This window comes from Rana temporaria, chromosome 9 (genome assembly GCF_905171775.1).
Source record: "Rana temporaria chromosome 9, aRanTem1.1, whole genome shotgun sequence".
NCBI lineage: Eukaryota > Metazoa > Chordata > Amphibia > Anura > Ranidae > Rana > Rana temporaria.
Window position 1 is genome coordinate 184,057,739 of NC_053497.1, and position 19,410 is coordinate 184,077,148.

At 55.8% G+C, this 19,410-nt stretch overlaps 1 protein-coding gene across 1 annotated transcript in view; it reads right to left on the reverse strand.

The window, feature by feature from the left end:
* Positions 1-19,410, reverse strand: part of EML2 (EMAP like 2) — a gene marked incomplete in the record, with an annotated part of 45,183 nt that overhangs the window by 12,609 nt on the left and 13,164 nt on the right. Inside the window, 9 exon segments of the mRNA XM_040325073.1 lie at positions 318-472; positions 976-1,075; positions 2,532-2,696; positions 2,778-2,873; positions 2,949-3,059; positions 3,315-3,384; positions 3,494-3,643; positions 4,180-4,309; positions 12,851-12,879. Of these exon segments, the coding sequence (XP_040181007.1) occupies positions 318-472; positions 976-1,075; positions 2,532-2,696; positions 2,778-2,873; positions 2,949-3,059; positions 3,315-3,384; positions 3,494-3,643; positions 4,180-4,309; positions 12,851-12,879 (1,006 nt within the window).

Consider the following 19,410-nt stretch of genomic DNA (forward strand, 5'->3'; position numbering starts at 1 on the left):
CCACCCCTGTCCAACCACACCCAGAATCCCCACCCATGTCCAACCACACCCAGAAACCCCACCCCTGTCCAACCACACCCAGAATCCCCACCCACGTCCAACCACACCCAGAATCCCCACCCCTGTCCAACCACACCCAGAATCCCCACCCATGTCCAACCACACCCAGAATCCCCACCCATGTCCAACCACACCCAGAACCCCCACCCCTGTCCAACCACACCCAGAACCCCCACCCCTGTCCAACCACACCCAGAATCCCCACCCCTGTCCAACCACACCCAGAATTCCAAATCCCCACCCCTGTCCAACTGTACCCGGGTCTCTTGCACTTTCTTGTATTCTCGGTCCCATAGAATGATTCTGCCATCTTTGCCACCTCCAGAAAGAAGAGTGCCATCCCTACATACACAGAGAGCAAAAATACCGCCATCATGGGCGCCGCACACGGCATGAGAGATCCGGTGACTGCCTGCAAGAGACAGTTGTGTCAGCTTACCTTTCATGTATGACTGTCATTTGTCTTCACCCCCCCCCACCCATGTGATTGGTGTCCATCTGTCCTCACCTTTCCCCCCCACATGTGATTGGTGTACATCTGTCCTCACCCCCCCCCCACACATACATGTAATTCATGTCTACCTGTCCTTACCTTTACCCACCGTCACCCACATGTAATTGTTGTCCATCTATTTTCGCCTCCCCCCAAACATGTAAATCATATTTATCTGTCCTTTACTTTACCCCCCCCGACATGTGATTGGCATCCATCTGTCCTCATCTCCCCCCCATATGCGATTGGTGTCCATCTGTTCTCACCCCCCCCCATGTGATTGGTGTCCAGTTGTCCCCATCCCCCCACACATGTAATTCATGTCTACCTGTCCTCACCTTTAAGCAACCCCCCCCCCATGTGATTGGTGTCCATCTGTCCTCACCTCCCCCCACATGTGATTGGCGTCTACCTGTCCTCACCTTTACCCCACACGAACAAGTTCCCATTGGAGTCTCCAGTGACCACATCCCCGTTCTCTGCAAATGCCACACACAGGACGAAACGCGGTTTCTCGTATTTCTGCGGAGGGAGAAATGTCAGCATTAGTGTCACAATCTGGTGCCGGTCATTCATTGGCCGTTTCCTGTGTCCATCTACTATGAGAATTACACAGGGAGGATTTCCCGGCAAACACTGCATCACAATCCAGAACCGAGGAAGAGCCAAGTCTGCCATCTTTCCTTTTCTGAATATAAATGAGTTCCCTGGCTGTCATGTTGATCCATTGGCATCGGTTCTTTTAGAGTCACTGGTTTATACACTCTGACATCACTTTCCTGGCCTTCGTGTATGGAGTCAGACAGCCAGGGAACTAGCATTTCAGATCAGTTTTAGCAATGGTGGCCCTTATTCTTTTTTACTCTGTAACCAAGCTTCATACATCTCCACAAATGGTCATTGGGAGTGTACTTCCTGTGTGTGAATTCTTTACCAATCACATTCTGACTTTCACAACAGGGATGAATCTGATTGGAGGAGGTTCACGATATAGTGCCTGTAGGTGGGAATTCCCATCCTGCATTATAATCAGAGTTCCCATCTCACTGACAGAAGGCGGCACACGATGGACGGGCGCAGTACAACGACACCTGAATACAATAAACTGAGCAGGTGGGCCGTGCGTCTTCTATGAATCGCAAGGCTTTCTCTTCATTCAAAGGGGGATCTTAGAGCCTCAATAGGCTGCATTCATGATCTGCGACCATTGGATTGGATATTTGGTTTCCAACACATTTTCTTGTTTGTGTTCCTGTTATAGTCCAGAGTAACAACCCTCTGTCGTGGTGATAAGGCTGTACGCCGGGCGCGCAACATTTCTCCTGTGTCAATAGGCTCCAGCAGCCAATCGCTTCCTCCATGGGAAGTGACATCACAGGAAATGACCTCCACACAGGAAGTGACCCAACAGGAAATCCTTCCAACAGGATGAGTTAATACAAACAACCAATGAATAATGGCTAAAGGAGTCCTATGGGCGTGTCTGAGCAGAGACCGGGTGCATGCATGTTCTTAAAAGAAGCTGCATGGATTTCAAACATGGACTCTGTCTCTGACCAAAACAACTCAAAGACTCCCGTATTTTTCCGTTCACTGGAACAACACATACCCAGATTATACTACCGTTCCTGTGGACGGGAGGTTATCTGCAGTTGAACGCTACGAATTTCTACCTGTGCTGATCAGAGACAAGAGCGCCAATTCCCCCTTAACCGATAATGTCCTTGCAGAGCGAACATACCCCCCCAGACAAATGTCTGTGCTAATGCACAGGGGACCTTTTGCTGGCGGACATATTCCCACTCTGCAAACATCTCTCCTAAATCCCAGGAAGTTTTCCACTACCAGACGGGACTCAACCAGCATCAGTCTGCTCCAGTCAGCTCTTTAGAGCGGGCTGCGGGAAAACCAACACTGGGCGACGCTATCACAATATATATTAAATACATCTTCGTAAAATTTCCACAACACCTCTTACCTCAAATACCCCCTGCCTCTTAGTTAACAGGGCGGTTCCTCCTGCGGCCCCTGCTCCTGTGGCCCCTTCGAGGCTCCAGTAATACAGCTGGGACTTGCCGCAGGTGATAATCAGGTTGGGTTCGGTGGGATGGAAGATGGCGGCCAGCACCGGCTCTGTGGAGCACTGGGAATGAAGAGAGTGTCAGCGGTTTGATGGCATTTTAATTACTCGGATTAGTTCTGATAAATGTTGAGGAGTACTTACCTTCACCTCGGTCACCTTCTGCTCGCGCTGCCACTGCCACACAGACAAGACGTGGTCCCCAGACTCATCACATGCACACAAATGGCCGCCTCCATCCTGTGAGGAGAAGAGACACTCGCGCTAGTCACATGGTTTAAGAAGGGGGGGTGGCTCTATGGTGGGAACACTCACCGTCTTCGAGAAGCTCAGACAAGACACAGCTCGGTCAAAATGGCCGACTCCAATGACATGAAGGGTGCAGAGGCTGACCGAGTGCCAGATGCGGACATGAGGAGGCAGAGCCTGCGGGAAGAATACAGAAAATAACAACTCGCTACTATAAGACCCAGTGGCGACTGGTGCTCCAATTTTTTTGGGGGGGGATTTTTTTTTGGGGGGGGGGCCCCCCATCAAACGCCGCCGCTGATGTAGGTGAAAGAACTGCGACACACAAATATTTTATGTATTCACCGAGAAACGCAGGCTCATGGAGGGGTCTCATTGGTGGGGAGCCAACATCAAGAGCGTCAAACTGGGAAGGGCCTCCCCGTGACTTACCTTGCCATCATGGGAGTTGCCAGCCACTTGCCCGCTGGCAATGGTGACGGAGTCCGGGTGGACGGCCAGGCTGGGGGAAGACGGACAAACGTTATTTCACACACACAAAGACTTTCTTATCGGTAAAATTGATGGGCATTATGTGGAAGTGACCCAGGTGAGAGGTTTGAAGTGCCTACCTTTTGATATCATCCGTGTGCCCTCGGTAGTGGCGTTGGGTGCCGGCCACGGGGTCATACAAGACGCAGACCGCAGCTGTAAAGTACAGCAACTCTCCCGATGGCAGGATGTAGAGGTTACTGCGGCAGTCCCGACCTCTGTACCCGTATCTGTGCACAGCTATGGTTAAGGAGCATGGACAGACATCTACAAGAGGGACAGACATCTACAGGAGGGACCGACAGACAGACAGACATCTACAAGGAGGGACAGACATCTACAAGAGGGACCGACAGACAGACAGACATCTACAAAGAGGGACAGACAGACAGACATCTACAAAGAGGGACAGACAGACAGACATCTACAAAGAGGGACAGACAGACAGACAACTACAAAGAAGGACAGACAGACAAACATCTACAAAGAGGGACAGACAGACAGACATCTACAAAGAGGGACAGACAGACAGACATCTACAAAGAGGGACAGACAGACAGACATCTACAAAGAGAGACAGACATCTACAAAGAGAGACAGACATCTACAAAGAGGGACAGACAGGCAGACATGTACAAAGAGGGACAGACAGACAGACATCTACAAAGAGGGACAGACAGACAGACATCTACAAAGAGGGACAGACAGACAGACATCTACAAAGAGGGACAGACAGACATGTACACGATATTACAGTGAAGGATACACCCATTCCAGCTGCAGCTCCCTTGATGGAGGTTCTCCTTTGGCTTCTATATTGTAGGAGGCGACCAGCGAATCCGGAACATATAGGGGGACGGAGCGCCCCCTTAAATACAACTTCACCAGGCCCTCTTCTGTATGGAGAGAAGAGGAAAGAAGTCAGATATCACTGTATATAATGATCGGTGCCACAATACACACCGTTCACCCAACAGGGGGTGCCACAATACACACCGTTCACCCAACAGGGGGTGCCACAATACACACCGTTCTCCCAACAGGGGGTGCCACAATACACACCTGTAACGGACCTATGAACTATTCTGAGCTCAAAGGGTTAATTGTAGAGTGACTTTTTCCACTGCTGAATGCTAATATTCCCTTTGCATAGCTAATGGATTCTCATTTGTGTAGTAACAGCCTCCTGCCAGGTGTATGCTAACGTGATGATCTGTGAGTGTATTGTTCTAAAGGTTAATTGAATTCTATTAGAAAGGAATGTGCCCGGCCAGGTCATGTTAAGTAGATCTCGGTGCCGGAACGTCTAGAGACTGATTGATTCAAGGAGATCATTGTGTTTGAGTTCTGGTAATGAAGAAATGTTTATAATTAGCTCAAAGAAGGTGATTGAAGCTTCCCCACGGTGTGATGTGTGGGTGGGGACAGTTTGATTGTTCATGTGCCTTGAATACTGTATAAAATCTCAGAGTGAACCATTAAAAATCAGTCCTGCTTGACTCTGCAAACGTAGCCCGTCTCGTTTCTTGAAAGGGCGTTCGATGGGATATACCGGCGGTACCTGCATATCGCAGCTTGCCAGGGAAAAGGACTTCTCCAACGGCTGATACCCTCTCACTAGCCTGGGTAGCCGTTACATTGGTTGGCAGCAGCGGGATGGTCCTTTTATCCAAAGAGCAAGTTCTGAATGGAGTCGCAGTACGCCAGGCTGAAAAGATCCACACTAAAAGATATTAGAGTCGTGGTAGGAGCGCCAGCAACAGACCACGGAGGGAGCTGATAGCTGACCTGCTGGAGCTGGACGAAATGGATGGATCCATGGAAGGAACGGAGCCCCTTGCACCGGTCAGCGAGAAGATGTAATTACTGGGATTGTACAGCGGAGATTATCCTTGTATCCAGAAACGTCCGTGGAACTAATCAACCAGCTGTTCCGGGAAGCAAGGGAGAGATACAAACGAAGAGGGGACAAGAACTGGAACTGGTAAGAGCGAGACAGCCCATTACACATGCAGTTCCTACCCCCCCACCCGCGGCTACAGGAAAGAAAATACCGTTCACTGCATTTAAAGCTTTTGTAGAAAGTGAGGAGGAAATCGATGGATATTTGGCGGATTTTGAGAGGCAGTGCTCACTACACCAGGTACCACCAGACCAATGGGTCACTATTTTGTCGGGGAAATTGTCGGGCAAAGCCAATGAAGCCTTTCGGGCTCTCGCTCCAGAGGATATTTTACAATATCAGCAAGTTAAAAAGGCGCTGCTAACCCGATATGCCGTAACGCCAGAAGCCTACCGCCGGCGCTTCCGGGAGTCCAAGAAGAAGGCTGTGGACTCCCACATGGAATGGGCCAACCAGTTACAAAGGGTGGCATCCCTTTGGGTCCAAGGGTGCAAGGCCAACACCGGGGAGGAAGTATTGCAGCTGTTCCTAATGGAACATTTCTTCCAAGACCTGGCCGCAGACATACAAGACTGGGTACGAGATCGCCGTCCCGCTAACTTAAACGAGGCGGCTCGGCTAGCAGATGAGTACGCGGAGACAAGGAAAGTAAGCCAGGGTACTACACGGCTGGCTCAGAAGGTAGAACCGTACTCCAACCGTCACCCCACGCCCAGAGTTTCGGGCTCCAGTCCCACCACGTCCTCAGGGGCCTAGCAACTACCCCCGGGATTCGCCTAGGGTGACGTGCCATCACTGCAGCGACACGGGACATATTGCTCGTTATTGCCCTTTGAGAGCTACAAATAACAACTGGAGACGCACAACACCCAACACAGAGGTCACTCCATCACGTCCCTCTGCGGCCCACTGCCTGGAGACCGAGGGGGGCCCTGAGGAATGTCTGGGAATTTGGTATGAGGCAGACCCAATACAAGCGGCCTCTCCGGATAACCGTCAGCATCACCGTCAGGAGGTACGGGTGAATGGACAAGTAGCACAAGGCCTAAGAGATTCCGGGACTACTATCACTCTGATTCAAAAACATCTGGTAAAGCCAGAGAACGTGTCCACTCGCACAGTTGCCGTCCGGGTCGCAGGGGGTGCTGTATTTCGCGTACCCACCGCCCGGGTGCACTTAGACTGGGGAGCCGGGTCAGGAAAGACCACAGTTGGTATCATGGACAACCTACCTGCCGAGGTGGTGCTGGGCAACGACATTGGCCCTCTGACTTCGGCTTATTTACCTACACCTGCTGCTGCTTGTCCCGGGACCACCCGCGTTGCTGGAATCAACCGCTTGCTGCTGAGAACCGGGTAAGACTACCTTCCCCGACATGTACTGTAGATCCGGCACAATATCACAGTCTAAAATGGGAATGTGACAAGTTGGCCAGCGAGAAATCAGAGATGCAACGACACTATGTCATGTATTATGAGATGTCCCGTGGCTTGAACATTGAAATGCACAAACAGGCGGAAATTGTCAAAAGATTAAATGGGATTTGCATCCAGGTGGTGCCGTATCTGTCCCAAGAGCATCAGCAACAGGTTTTGGGAGCCATTGAGAGAGCAAAGCAAGTGACTGTTCCAGAACTGAATGCTATTATTCACCGTCACCATCAGCTACCGACCTGGTAAGCCAATGGGAAGGCCGACGGACTGTCCAGGCAAACGGAACTTTTACCTTAACAGCAGACCGGACATCCCCAAGTTGACCCGAAAAGGATCAATCCGGTCTGCCGGAGTGTTCCACAAAAGGGGAGTGTAACGGACCTATGAACTATTCTGAGCTCAAAGGGTTAATTGTAGAGTGACTTTTTCCACTGCTGAATGCTAATATTCCCTTTGCATAGCTAATGGACTCTCCTTTGTGTAGTAACAGCCTCCTGCCAGGTGTATGCTAACGTGATGATCTGTGAGTGTATATTGTTCTAAAGGTTAATTGAATTCTATTGAGAAAGGAATGTGCCCGGCCAGGTCATGTTAAGTAGATCTCGGTGCCGGAACGTCTAGAGACTGATTGATTCAAGGAGATCATTGTGTTTGAGTTCTGGTAATGAAGAAATGTTTATAATTAGCTCAAAGAAGGTGATTGAAGCTTCCCCACGGTGTGATGTGTGGGTGGGGACAGTTTGATTGTTGTGCCTTGAATACTGTATAAAATCTCAGAGTGAACCATTAAAAATCAGTCCTGCTTGACTCTGCAAACGTAGCCCGTCTCGTTTCTTGAAAGGGCGTTCGATGGGATATACCGGCGGTACCTGCATATCGCAGCTTGCCAGGGAAAAGGACTTCTCCAACGGCTGATACCCTCTCACTAGCCTGGGTAGCCGTTACAACACCGTTCACCCAACAGGGGGTGCCACAATACACACCGTTCACCCAACAGGGAGTGCCACAAGCGTTCACCCAACAGGGAGTGCCACAATACACACCGTTCACCCAACAGGGAGTGCCACAAGCGTTCACCCAACAGGGAGTGCCACAATACACACTGTTCACCCAACAGGGGGTGCCACAATACACACCATTCACCCAACAGGGGGTGCCACAATACACACCGTTCACCCAACAGGGGGTGCCACATTATACACCGTTCACCCAACAGGGGGTGCCACAATACACACCGTTCACCCAACAGGGGGTGCCACAAGCGTTCACCCAACAGGGAGTGCCACAATACACACCGTTCACCCAACAGGGGGTGCCACAATACACACCGTTCACCCAACAGGGGGTGCCACATTATACACCGTTCACCCAACAGGGGTGCCACAATACACACCGTTCACCCAACAGGGGGTGCCACAAGCGTTCACCCAACAGGGAGTGCCACAATACACACCGTTCACCCAACAGGGGGTGCCACAATACACACCGTTCACCCAACAGGGGGTGCCACAATACACACCGTTCACCCAACAGGGGGTGCCACAAGCGTTCACCCAACAGGGAGTGCCACAATACACACCGTTCACCCAACAGGGGTGTGCCACATTATACACCGTTCACCCAACAGGGGGTGCCACAATACACACCGTTCACCCAACAGGGGGTGCCACAAGCGTTCACCCAACAGGGAGTGCCACAATACACACCGTTCACCCAACAGGGGGTGCCACAATACACACCGTTCACCCAACAGGGGGTGCCACAAGCGTTCACCCAACAGGGAGTGCCACAATACACACCGTTCACCCAACAGGGGGTGCCACAATACACACCGTTCACCCAACAGGGGGTGCCACATTACACACCGTTCACCCAACAGGGGGTGCCACATTACACACCGTTCACCCAACAGGGGTGCCACAATACCACACCGTTCACCCAACAGGGGGTGCCACATTATACACCGTTCACCCAACAGGGGGTGCCACAATACCACACCGTTCACCACCAACAGGGGGTGCCACAAGCGTTCACCCAACAGGGAGTGCCACAATACACACCGTTCACCCAACAGGGGGTGCCACAATACACACCGTTCACCCAACAGGGGGCCACAATACACACCGTTCACCCAACAGGGGGTGCCACAATACCACACCACATTCACCCAACAGGGGGTGCCACAATACACACCGTTCACCCAACAGGGGGTGCCACATTATACACCGTTCACCCAACAGGGGGTGCCACAATACACACCGTTAACCCAACAGGGAGTGCCACAATACCACACCGTTCACCCAACAGGGGGTGCCACATTATACACCGTTCACCCAACAGGGGTGCCACAATACCACACCGTTCACCCAACAGGGGGTGCCTAATATCCAGTCCGAGGCCCCGTGGTGAAGTGTACCAGATGTTTTCATCTGGGTTTGATGCACCTCTCTCTTCTGTCACTAGGTGGCATTGTTACATGTGGCATTAGATTGACAAGGGTGTCATGGAGGGAGGGATCTCTGGTACGGGGGGGGGGCATCTGTGGACATGGTGGGAGGGATCTCTGGTACAGGGGTTATCTGTGGACATGGTGGTAGGGATCTCTGGTACGGGGTGGGTGTTATCTGTGGACATAGTGGGAGGGATCTCTGGTACAGGGGTCATCTGTGGACATGGTGGGAGGGATTCCCGGTACGGGGGGGTCACTTGTGGTTATGGTGGAGGGATCTCCGGTACGGGGAGGGGGGGTCACCTGTGGTTATGGTGGGAAGGATCCCCGGTACGGAGGGTCACCTGTGGACATGGTGGGGTGGTTCTTGGGTCAAAGGTCTTCCTCAGATATTGTGGGGGGGATCATCTGTGGACATGGCAGGAAGGATCTCTGGTACGGGGGGATCATCTGAGGACATGGTAGGGATCTCTGGTACGGGGGGATCATCTGTGGACATGGTGGGAGGGATCTCTGGTACGGGGGGGGAGTCATCTGTGGACATGGTGGGAGGGATCTCTGGTACGGGGGGGGGTCATCTGAGGACATGGCGGGAGGGATCTCTGGTACAGGGGGGGTCATCTGAGGACATGGCGGGAGGGATCTCTGGTACAGGGGGGTCATCTGTGGACATGGTGGGAGGGATCTCTGGTACGGGGGGGGGGTCATCTGAGGACATGGCGGGAGGGATCTCTGGTACAGGGGGGTCATCTGAGGACATGGCGGGAGGGATCTCTGGTACAGGGGGGGTCATCTGTGGACATGGTGGGAGGGATCTCTGGTACGGGGGGGGGTCATCTGAGGACATGGTGGGAGGGATCTCTGGTACAGGGGGGGTCATCTGTGGACATGGTGGGAGGGATCTCTGGTACGGGGGGGGGGGTCATCTGAGGACATGGCGGGAGGGATCTCTGGTACAGGGGGGGTCATCTGTGGACATGATGGGAAGGTTCTTGGGTCGAGGGTCTTCCTCAGACATGGTGAGGTGGATCTTGGTATCTATTGTTCCGAAGGCTGTGGATTTCGGTAGCTATTGTTCCGGAAGGCTGATGATCTCGGTATCTATTGTTCCGGAAGGCTGTGGATTTCGGTAGCTATTGTCCCGGAAGGCTGTGGATCTCGGTATCTATTGTTCCGGAAGGCTGTGGATTTCGGTAGCTATTGTCCCGGAAGGCTGTGGATCTCGGTATCTATTGTTCCGGAAGGCTGTGGATCTCGGTATCTATTGTTCCGGAAGGCTGTGGATCTCGGTATCTATTGTTCCGGAAGGCTGTGGATCTCGGTATCTATTGTCCCGGAAGGCTGTGGATCTCGGTATCTATTGTTCCGGAAGGCTGTGGATCTCGGTATCTATTGTTCCGGAAGGCTGTGGATCTCGGTATCTATTGTCCCGGAAGGCTGTGGATCTCGGTATCTATTGTTAAGGCTGTGGATCTCGGTATCTATTGTTCCGCTGTGGATCTCGGTATCTATTGTTCCGGAAGGCTGTGGATCTCGGTATCTATTGTGTCTCGGTAAGGCTGTGGATCTCGGTATCTATTGTTCCGGAAGGCTGTGGATCTCGGTATCTATTGTTCCGGAAGGCTGTGGATCTCGGTATCTATTGTTCCGGAAGGCTGTGGATCTCGGTATCTATTGTTCCGGAAGGCTGTGGATCTCGGTATCTATTGTTCCGGAAGGCTGATGATCTCGGTATCTATTGTCCGGAAGGCTGTGGATTTCGGTAGCTATTGTCCCGGAAGGCTGTGGATCTCGGTATCTATTGTTCCGGAAGGCTGTGGATTCGGTAGCTATTGTCCCGGAAGGCTGTGGATCTCGGTATCTATTGTTCCGGAAGGCTGTGGATCTCGGTATCTATTGTTCCGGAAGGCTGTGGATCTCGGTATCTATTGTTCCGGAAGGCTGTGGATCTCGGTATCTATTGTCCCGGAAGGCTGTGGATCTCGGTATCTATTGTTCCGGAAGGCTGTGGATCTCGGTATCTATTGTTCCGGAAGGCTGTGGATCTCGGTATCTATTGTTCCGAAGGCTGTGGATCTCGGTATCTATTGTTCCGGAAGGCTGTGGATCTCGGTATCTATTGTCCCGGAAGGCTGTGGATCTCGTATCTATTGTTCCGGAAGGCTGTGGATCTTGGTATCTATTGTTCCGGCCTGGATGGTGACGTCTTGTATTTGTTCCGGAATAATCGGGATGAGGAGGCGGCGGCGGAACGCAGAGAACTAAATTATGAATCAGCTGCCACCGGGGAGCGAGGGCTAAAAACAGCCGCCGTTCAGACAGGAGGATTCTGGGAAAGGTGTGAACGCGGCGCGCTCTGTAACCCGCTCGTGGCCGGTGAATCCGCCTTCTACATTCACGTCGAGTGAATACAGATCCATTCCTTGAGGGGGGGGGTTCCGGAGCAAGTGTGATAAAAAAAATCCAACCGGCCGACTGTGTGCCCCAATACCACTGTATATGGCCCGACGTGCAGTGGGGGGGCACGTGATATACAGTGGGGGGCACGTGCTATACAATGGGGGGGATTGTGTACAGTGGGGGCACGTGATATACATGGGGGGCACGTGATATACAGTGGGGGGCACGTGATATACAGTGGGGGGGGATTGTGTACAGTGGGGGGCACGTGATATACAGTGGGGGGCACGTGATATACAGTGGGGGGCACGTGATATACAGTGGGGGGATTGTGTACAGTGGGGGGCACGTGATATACAGCGGGGGGCACGTGATATACAGCGGGGGGGATTGTGTACAGTGGGGGGCACGTGATATACAGTGGGGGGCACGTGATATACAGTGGGGGGGATTGTGTACAGTGGGGGGCACGTGATATACAGTGGGGGGATTGTGTACAGTGGGGGGCACGTGATATACAGCGGGGGGCACGTGATATACAGTGGGGGGGGTTGTGTACAGTGGGGGGCACGTGATATACAGCGGGTGGCACGTGATATACAGCGGGGGGATTGTGTACAGTGGGGGGCACGTGATATACAGTGGGGGGCACGTGATATACAGTGGGGGGGATTGTGTACAGTGGGGGGCACGTGATATACAGTGGGGGGATTGTGTACAGTGGGGGGCACGTGATATACAGCGGGGGGCACGTGATATACAGTGGGGGGATTGTGTACAGTGGGGGCACGTGATATACAGCGGGTGGCACGTGATATACAGCGGGGGGGATTGTGTACAGTGGGGGGCACGTGATATACATGGGGGGGCACGTGATATACAGTGGGGGATTGTATACAGTGGGGGGCACGTGATATACAGTGGGGGGGCACGTGATATACAGTGGGGGGGATTGTATACAGTGGGGGGCACGTGATATACAGTGGGGGGCACGTGATATACAGTGGGGGGGGCACGTGATATACAGTGGGGGGGGATTTTGTACAGTGGGGGGGGGGGATTGTATACAGTGGTGATCACAGATTAGAACAATGACAGACGGCGACATTCTCCATCTCCGCCACATTCCACCGAGTCTCGCGGGGTCTCCTAATGAGGACGAGATCTTCCCCCCCCCCCCGGGAGTCTCACCTCCCCCGCCGCCACTAATTACCACCCTTCATCTACATGCAGTGTTATGATGTCACTCACCCGGGAGGAAGACGACCTGCTTGGTTTTGCTGTAAAGACAGAAAATAAGAGATTGTCACAGAGCGTCCCTCATCCCTACAGAGCGCCCCTCATCCCTACAGAGCGTCCCTCACCCTCATCCCTACAGAGCGTCCCTCACCCTCATCCCTACAGAGCGTCCCTCATCCCTACAGAGCGTCCCTCATCCCTACAGAGCGTCCCTCGTCCCTACACAGCGTCCCTCATCCTCGTCCCTACAGAGCGTCCCTCATCCCTACAGAGCGTCCCTCATCCCTACAGAGCGTCCCTCATCCCTACAGAGCGCCCCTCATTCCTACAGAGCGCCCCTCATCCTCATCCCTACAAAGCGTCCCTCATCCCTACAGAGCGTCCCTCATCCTCATCCCTACAAAGCGTCCCTCATCCCTACAGAGCGTCCCTCATCCCTACAGAGCGTCCCTCCCTACAGAGCGCCCCACATTCCTACAGAGCGTCCCTCATCCTCATCCCTACAAAGCGTCCCTCATCCCTACAGAGCGTCCCTCACCCTCATCCTACACAGCGTCCCTCATCCCTACAGAGCGTCCCTCATCCCTACACAGCGTCCCTCATCCCTACAGAGCGTCCCCCACCCTCATCCCTACAGAGCGCCCCTCATCCCTACAGAGCGCCCCTCATCCCTACAGAGCGCCCCTCATCCCTACAGAGCGCCCCTCATCCCTACAGAGCGTCCCTCATCCCTATAGAGCGCCCCTCATCCCTACAGAGCGTCCCTCATCCCTACAGAGCGTCCCTCATCCCTACACAGCGTCCCACCCTCATCCCTACACAGCGTCCCTCATCCCTACAGAGCGTCCCTCATCCCTACACAGCGTCCCTCATCCCTACACAGCGTCCCTCATCCCTACACAGCGTCCCTCATCCCTACACAGCGTCCCTCATCCCTACACAGCTTCCCTCATCCTCACCCCTACACAGCGTCCCTCATCCTCGTCCCTACACAGCGCCCCTCACCCTCATCCCTACACAGCGTCCCTCATCCCTACAGTGCGTCCCTCATCCTCGTCCCTACACGGCGTCCCTCATCCCTACACAGCGTCCCTCATCCCTACAGAGCGTCCCTCATCCTCATCCCTACAGAGCGTCCCTCATCCCTACAGAGCGTCCCTCATCCCTACACAGCGTCCCTCATCCCTACACAGCGTCCCTCATCCCTACAGAGCGTCCCTCATCCTCATCCCTACAGAGCGTCCCTCATCCCTACAGAGCGTCCCTCATCCCTACAGAGCGTCCCTCATCCCTACAGAGCATCCCACAGCACAGCCGTCATCCTCATCCCTACACAGCGTCCCTTATCCTCGTCCCTACAGAGCGTCCTTCATCCCTACACAGCGTCCTTTATCCTCTTCCCTACAGAGCGTCCCTCGTCCCTACACAGCGTCCCTCATCCTCCACCCTACAGAGCGTTCCTCGTCCCTACACAGCGTCCCTCATCCTCGTCCCTACACAGCGTCCCTCATCCTCGTCCCTACACAGCGTCCCTCATCCTCGTCCCTACACAGCGTCCCTCATCCTCGTCCCTACACAGCGTCCCTCATCCTCCACCCTACAGAGCGTCCCTCATCCCTACACAGCGTCCCTCATCCTCGTCCCTACACAGCGTCCCTCGTCCTCGTCCCTACACAGCGTCCCTCATCCTCGTCCCTACACAGCGTCCCTCATCCTCGTCCCTACACAGCGTCCCTCATCCTCGTCCCTACACAGCGTCCCTCATCCTCATCCCTACACAGCGTCCCTCATCCCTACAGAGCGTCCCTCATCCCTACACAGCGTCCCTCATCCTCATCCCTACACAGCGCCCCACATCCTCGTCCCTACACAGCGTCCCTCATCCTCATCCCTACACAGCTCCCTCATCCTCGTCCCTACACAGCGTCCCTCATCCTCGTCCCTACACAGCGCCCCACATCCTCGTCCCTACACAGCGCCCCACATCCTCATCCCTACACAGCGTCCCTCATCCCTACACAGCGCCCCACATCCTCGTCCCTACACAGCGTCCCTCATCCTCATCCCTACACAGCGTCCCTCATCCTCGTCCCTACACAGCGTCCCTCATCCTCGTCCCTACACAGCGCCCCACATCCTCGTCCCTACACAGCGCCCCACATCCTCGTCCCTACACAGCGTCCCTCATCCTCGTCCCTACACAGCGTCCTTTATCCTCGTCCCTACAGAGCGTCCCTCGTCCCTACACAGCGTCCCTCATCCTCGTCCCTACACAGCGTCCCTCGTCCCTACACAGCGTCCCTCATCCTCGTCCCTACACAGCGTCCCTTATCCTCGTCCCTACACAGCGTCCCTCATCCTCGTCCCTACACAGCGTCCCTCATCCCTACACAGCGTCCCTCATCCCTACAGAGCGTCCCTCATCCCTACACAGCGTCCCTCATCCTCGTCCCTACACAGCGCCCCACATCCTCGTCCCTACACAGCGCCCCACATCCTCGTCCCTACACAGCGTCCCTCATCCTCATCCCTACACAGCGTCCCTCATCCCTACACAGCGTCCCTCATCCTCGTCCCTACACAGCGCCCCACATCCTCGTCCCTACACAGCGTCCCTCATCCTCGTCCCTACACAGCGCCCCACATCCTCGTCCCTACACAGCGCCCCACATCCTCGTCCCTACACAGCGTCCCTCATCCTCATCCCTACACAGCGTCCCTCATCCCTACACAGCGTCCCTCATCCCTACACAGCGTCCCTTATCCTCGTCCCTACAGAGCGTCCTTCATCCCTACACAGCGTCCTTTATCCTCTTCCCTACAGAGCGTCCCTCGTCCCTACACAGCGTCCCTCATCCTCCACCCTACAGAGCGTTCCTCGTCCCTACACAGCGTCCCTCATCCTCGTCCCTACACAGCGTCCCTCATCCTCATCCCTACACAGCGTCCCTCATCCTCGTCCCTACACAGCGTCCCTCATCCTCGTCCCTACACAGCGTCCCTCATCCTCGTCCCTACACAGCGTCCCTCATCCTCGTCCCTACACAGCGTCCCTCATCCTCGTCCCTACACAGCGTCCCTCATCCTCATCCCTACACAGCGTCCCTCATCCCTACAGAGCGTCCCTCATCCCTACAGAGCGTCCCTCATCCTCGTCCCTACACAGCGCCCCACATCCTCGTCCCTACACAGCGTCCCTCATCCTCATCCCTACACAGCGTCCCTCATCCTCGTCCCTACACAGCGTCCCTCATCCTCGTCCCTACACAGCGCCCCACATCCTCGTCCCTACACAGCGCCCCACATCCTCATCCCTACACAGCGTCCCTCATCCCTACACAGCGTCCCTCATCCTCGTCCCTACACAGCTCCTTTATCCTCGTCCCTACAGAGCGTCCCTCGTCCCTACACAGCGTCCCTCATCCTCGTCCCTACACAGCGTCCCTCGTCCTCGTCCCTACACAGCTCCCTTATCCTCGTCCCTACACAGCGTCCCTCATCCTCGTCCCTACACAGCGTCCCTCATCCTCATCCCTACACAGCGTCCCTCATCCCTACACAGCGTCCCTCATCCCTACACAGCGTCCCTCATCCTCGTCCCTACACAGCGCCCCACATCCTTGTCCCTACACAGCGCCCCACATCCTCGTCCCTACACAGCGTCCCTCATCCTCGTCCCTACACCAGCGCCCCACATCCTCGTCCCTACACAGCGCCCCACATCCTCGTCCCTACACAGCGTCCCTCATCCTCATCCCTACACAGCGTCCCTCATCCCTACACAGCGTCCCTCACCCTCATCCCTACACAGCGTCCCTCGTCCCTACAGTCATCTCCCAGTCCCTGTGTACCTGGAAGCCTTTTTCATGGTGTCCGTCCTTCTTCTCTGCACTTCCTCATCACACTGATAGTTACACCCTTCTCTCAGGAGACACACCCAGCCTGGGGGAGGGGAGAGAGCAGACCGCATCCGCTTACTGCACCGAGATCCTTCCCCACCCCCACTGAGATCCCGTCACCGAGATCCCCACCAAGATCCCATCACCGAGATCCCACCACGAGATCCTTCCCCACCGAGATCCCATCACCGAGATCCCTACCTCCACCGAGATCCCTACCCCCACCGAGATCCCTACCCCACTGAGATCCCACCACGAGATCCTTCCCCACCCACCCCCACCGAGATCCCACCACGAGATCCTTCCCCATCCCCACCGAGATCCTCCTTCCCTACCCCCACCGAGATCCATCACAGAGATCCTTCCCCATCCCCACCGAGATCCTCCTTCCCTACCCCCACCGAGATCCCATCATGAGATCCTTCCCTACACCCACCGAGATCCCATCACCGAGATCCCTACCCCACTGAGATCCCACCACGAGATCCTTCCCCACCGAGATCCCATCATGAGATCCTTACCTACACCCACCGAGATCCCATCACCGAGATCCCTACCCCACCGAGATCCCCACCCCCACCAAGATCGCATCACCAATATCCCTACCCCCCACCGAGATCCCATCACAAGATCCTTCCCCACCCCCACCGAGATCCTCCTTCCCTACCCCCACCGAGATCCCATCACCAAATCCCTACCCCACTGAGATCCCACCACGAGATCCTTCCCCACCCCCACCGAGATCCATCACAGAGATCCTTCCCCATCCCCACCGAGATCCTCCTTCCATACCCCCACCGAGATCCCATCACGAGATCCTTCCCTACACCCACCGAGATCCCATCACCGAGATCGCTACCCCCACAGAGATCCCATCACTGAGATCCTTCCCCACCCCCACCGAGATTCCATCACCGAGATCCCTACCCCACTGAGATCCCACCACGAGATCCTTCCCTACCCCCCAAGATCCCATCACCGAGATCCTTCCCCACCCCCACCGAGATCCCTACCCACTGAGATCCCACCACGAGATCCTTCCCCACCCCCACTGAGATCCCACCATGAGATCCTTCCCTACACCCACCGAGATCCCATCACAAGATCCTTCCCCACCCCACCGAGATCCTTCCCTACCCCCACCGAGATCCCATCACGAGATCCTTCCCTACATCCACCGAGATCCCATAACTGAGATCCCACCCCCACAGAGATCCCATCACCGAGATCCCTACCCCACTGAGATCCCACCACGAGATCCTCCCCACCCCCACCGAGATCCCATCACGAGACCCTTCCCTACCCCCACCGAGATCCCATCATGAATCCTTCCCTACACCCACCGAGATCCCATAACCGAGATCCCTACCCCCACTGAGATCCTTCACAAGATCCTTCCCTACCCCCACCGAGATCCCTAGCCCCACAGAGATCCCATCACTGAGATCCCTTCACAAGATCCTTCCCTACCCCCACCGAGATCCCTAGCCCCACAGAGATCCCATCACTGAGATCCCTTCACAAGATCCTTCCCTACCCCTGCACCAAGCCCCCTGCCCTCCCTGCACCAAGCCCCCTGCTCCCTCCCTGCACCAAGCCCCCTGCCCCCTCCCTGCACCAAGCCCCCTGCACCAAGCCCCCTGCCCCCTCCCTGCACCAAGCCCCCTGCCCCTTCTCTGCACCAAGCCCCCTGCCCCCTCCCTGCACCAAGCCCCCTGCCCCTTCCCTGCACCAAGCCCCCTGCTCCCTCCCTGCACCAAGCCCCCTGCCCCTTCTCTGCACCAAGCCCCCTGCACCAAGCCCCCTGCCCCTTCCCTGCACCAAGCCCCCTGCCCCTTCCCTGCACCAAGCCCCCTGCCCCTCCCTGCACCAAGCCCCCTGCCCCTTCCTGCACCAAGCCCCTGCTTCCCTCCCTGCGCAAGCCCCCTGCCCCTTTTCTGCACCAAGCCCCCTGCCCCCTCCCTGCACCAAGCCCCCTGCCCCTTCTCTGCACCAAGCCCCCTGCCCCCCTCCCTGCACCAAGCCCCCTGCCCCTCTCTGCACCAAGCCCCCTGCCCCTTCTCTGCACCAAGCCCCCTGCTTCCTCCCTGCACCAAGCCCCCTGCCCCTTCCCTGCACCAAGCCCCCTGCCCCCTCCCTGCACCAAGCCCCCTGCCCCTTCTCTGCACCAAGCCCCCTGCACCAAGCCCCCTGCCCCTTCCCTGCACCAAGCCCCCTGCCCCTTCTCTGCACCAAGCCCCCTGCCCCCTCCCTGCACCAAGCCCCCTGCCCCTTCCCTGCACCAATCCCCCTGCCCCCTCCCTGCACCAAGCCCCCCTCCCTTTCCCTGCACCAAGCCCCCATGCTCCCTCCCTGCACCAAGCCCCCTGCCCCCCTCCCTGCACCAAGCCCCCTGCTCCCCCTGCACCAAGCCCCCTGCCCCAAGCCCCCTGCTCCCTCCCTGCACCAAGCCCCCTGCTTCCTCCCTGCACCAAGCCCCCTGCCCCTTTTCTGCACCAAGCCCCCTGCCCCCTCCCTGCACCAAGCCCCCTGCCCCTTCTCTGCACCAAGCCCCCTGCCCCTTCTCTGCACCAAGCCCCCTGCCCCCTCCCTGCACCACCCCCCTGCCCCTTCCCTGCACCAAGCCCCCTGCCCCTTCTCTGCACCAAGCCCCTGCTCCTTCCCTGCACCAAG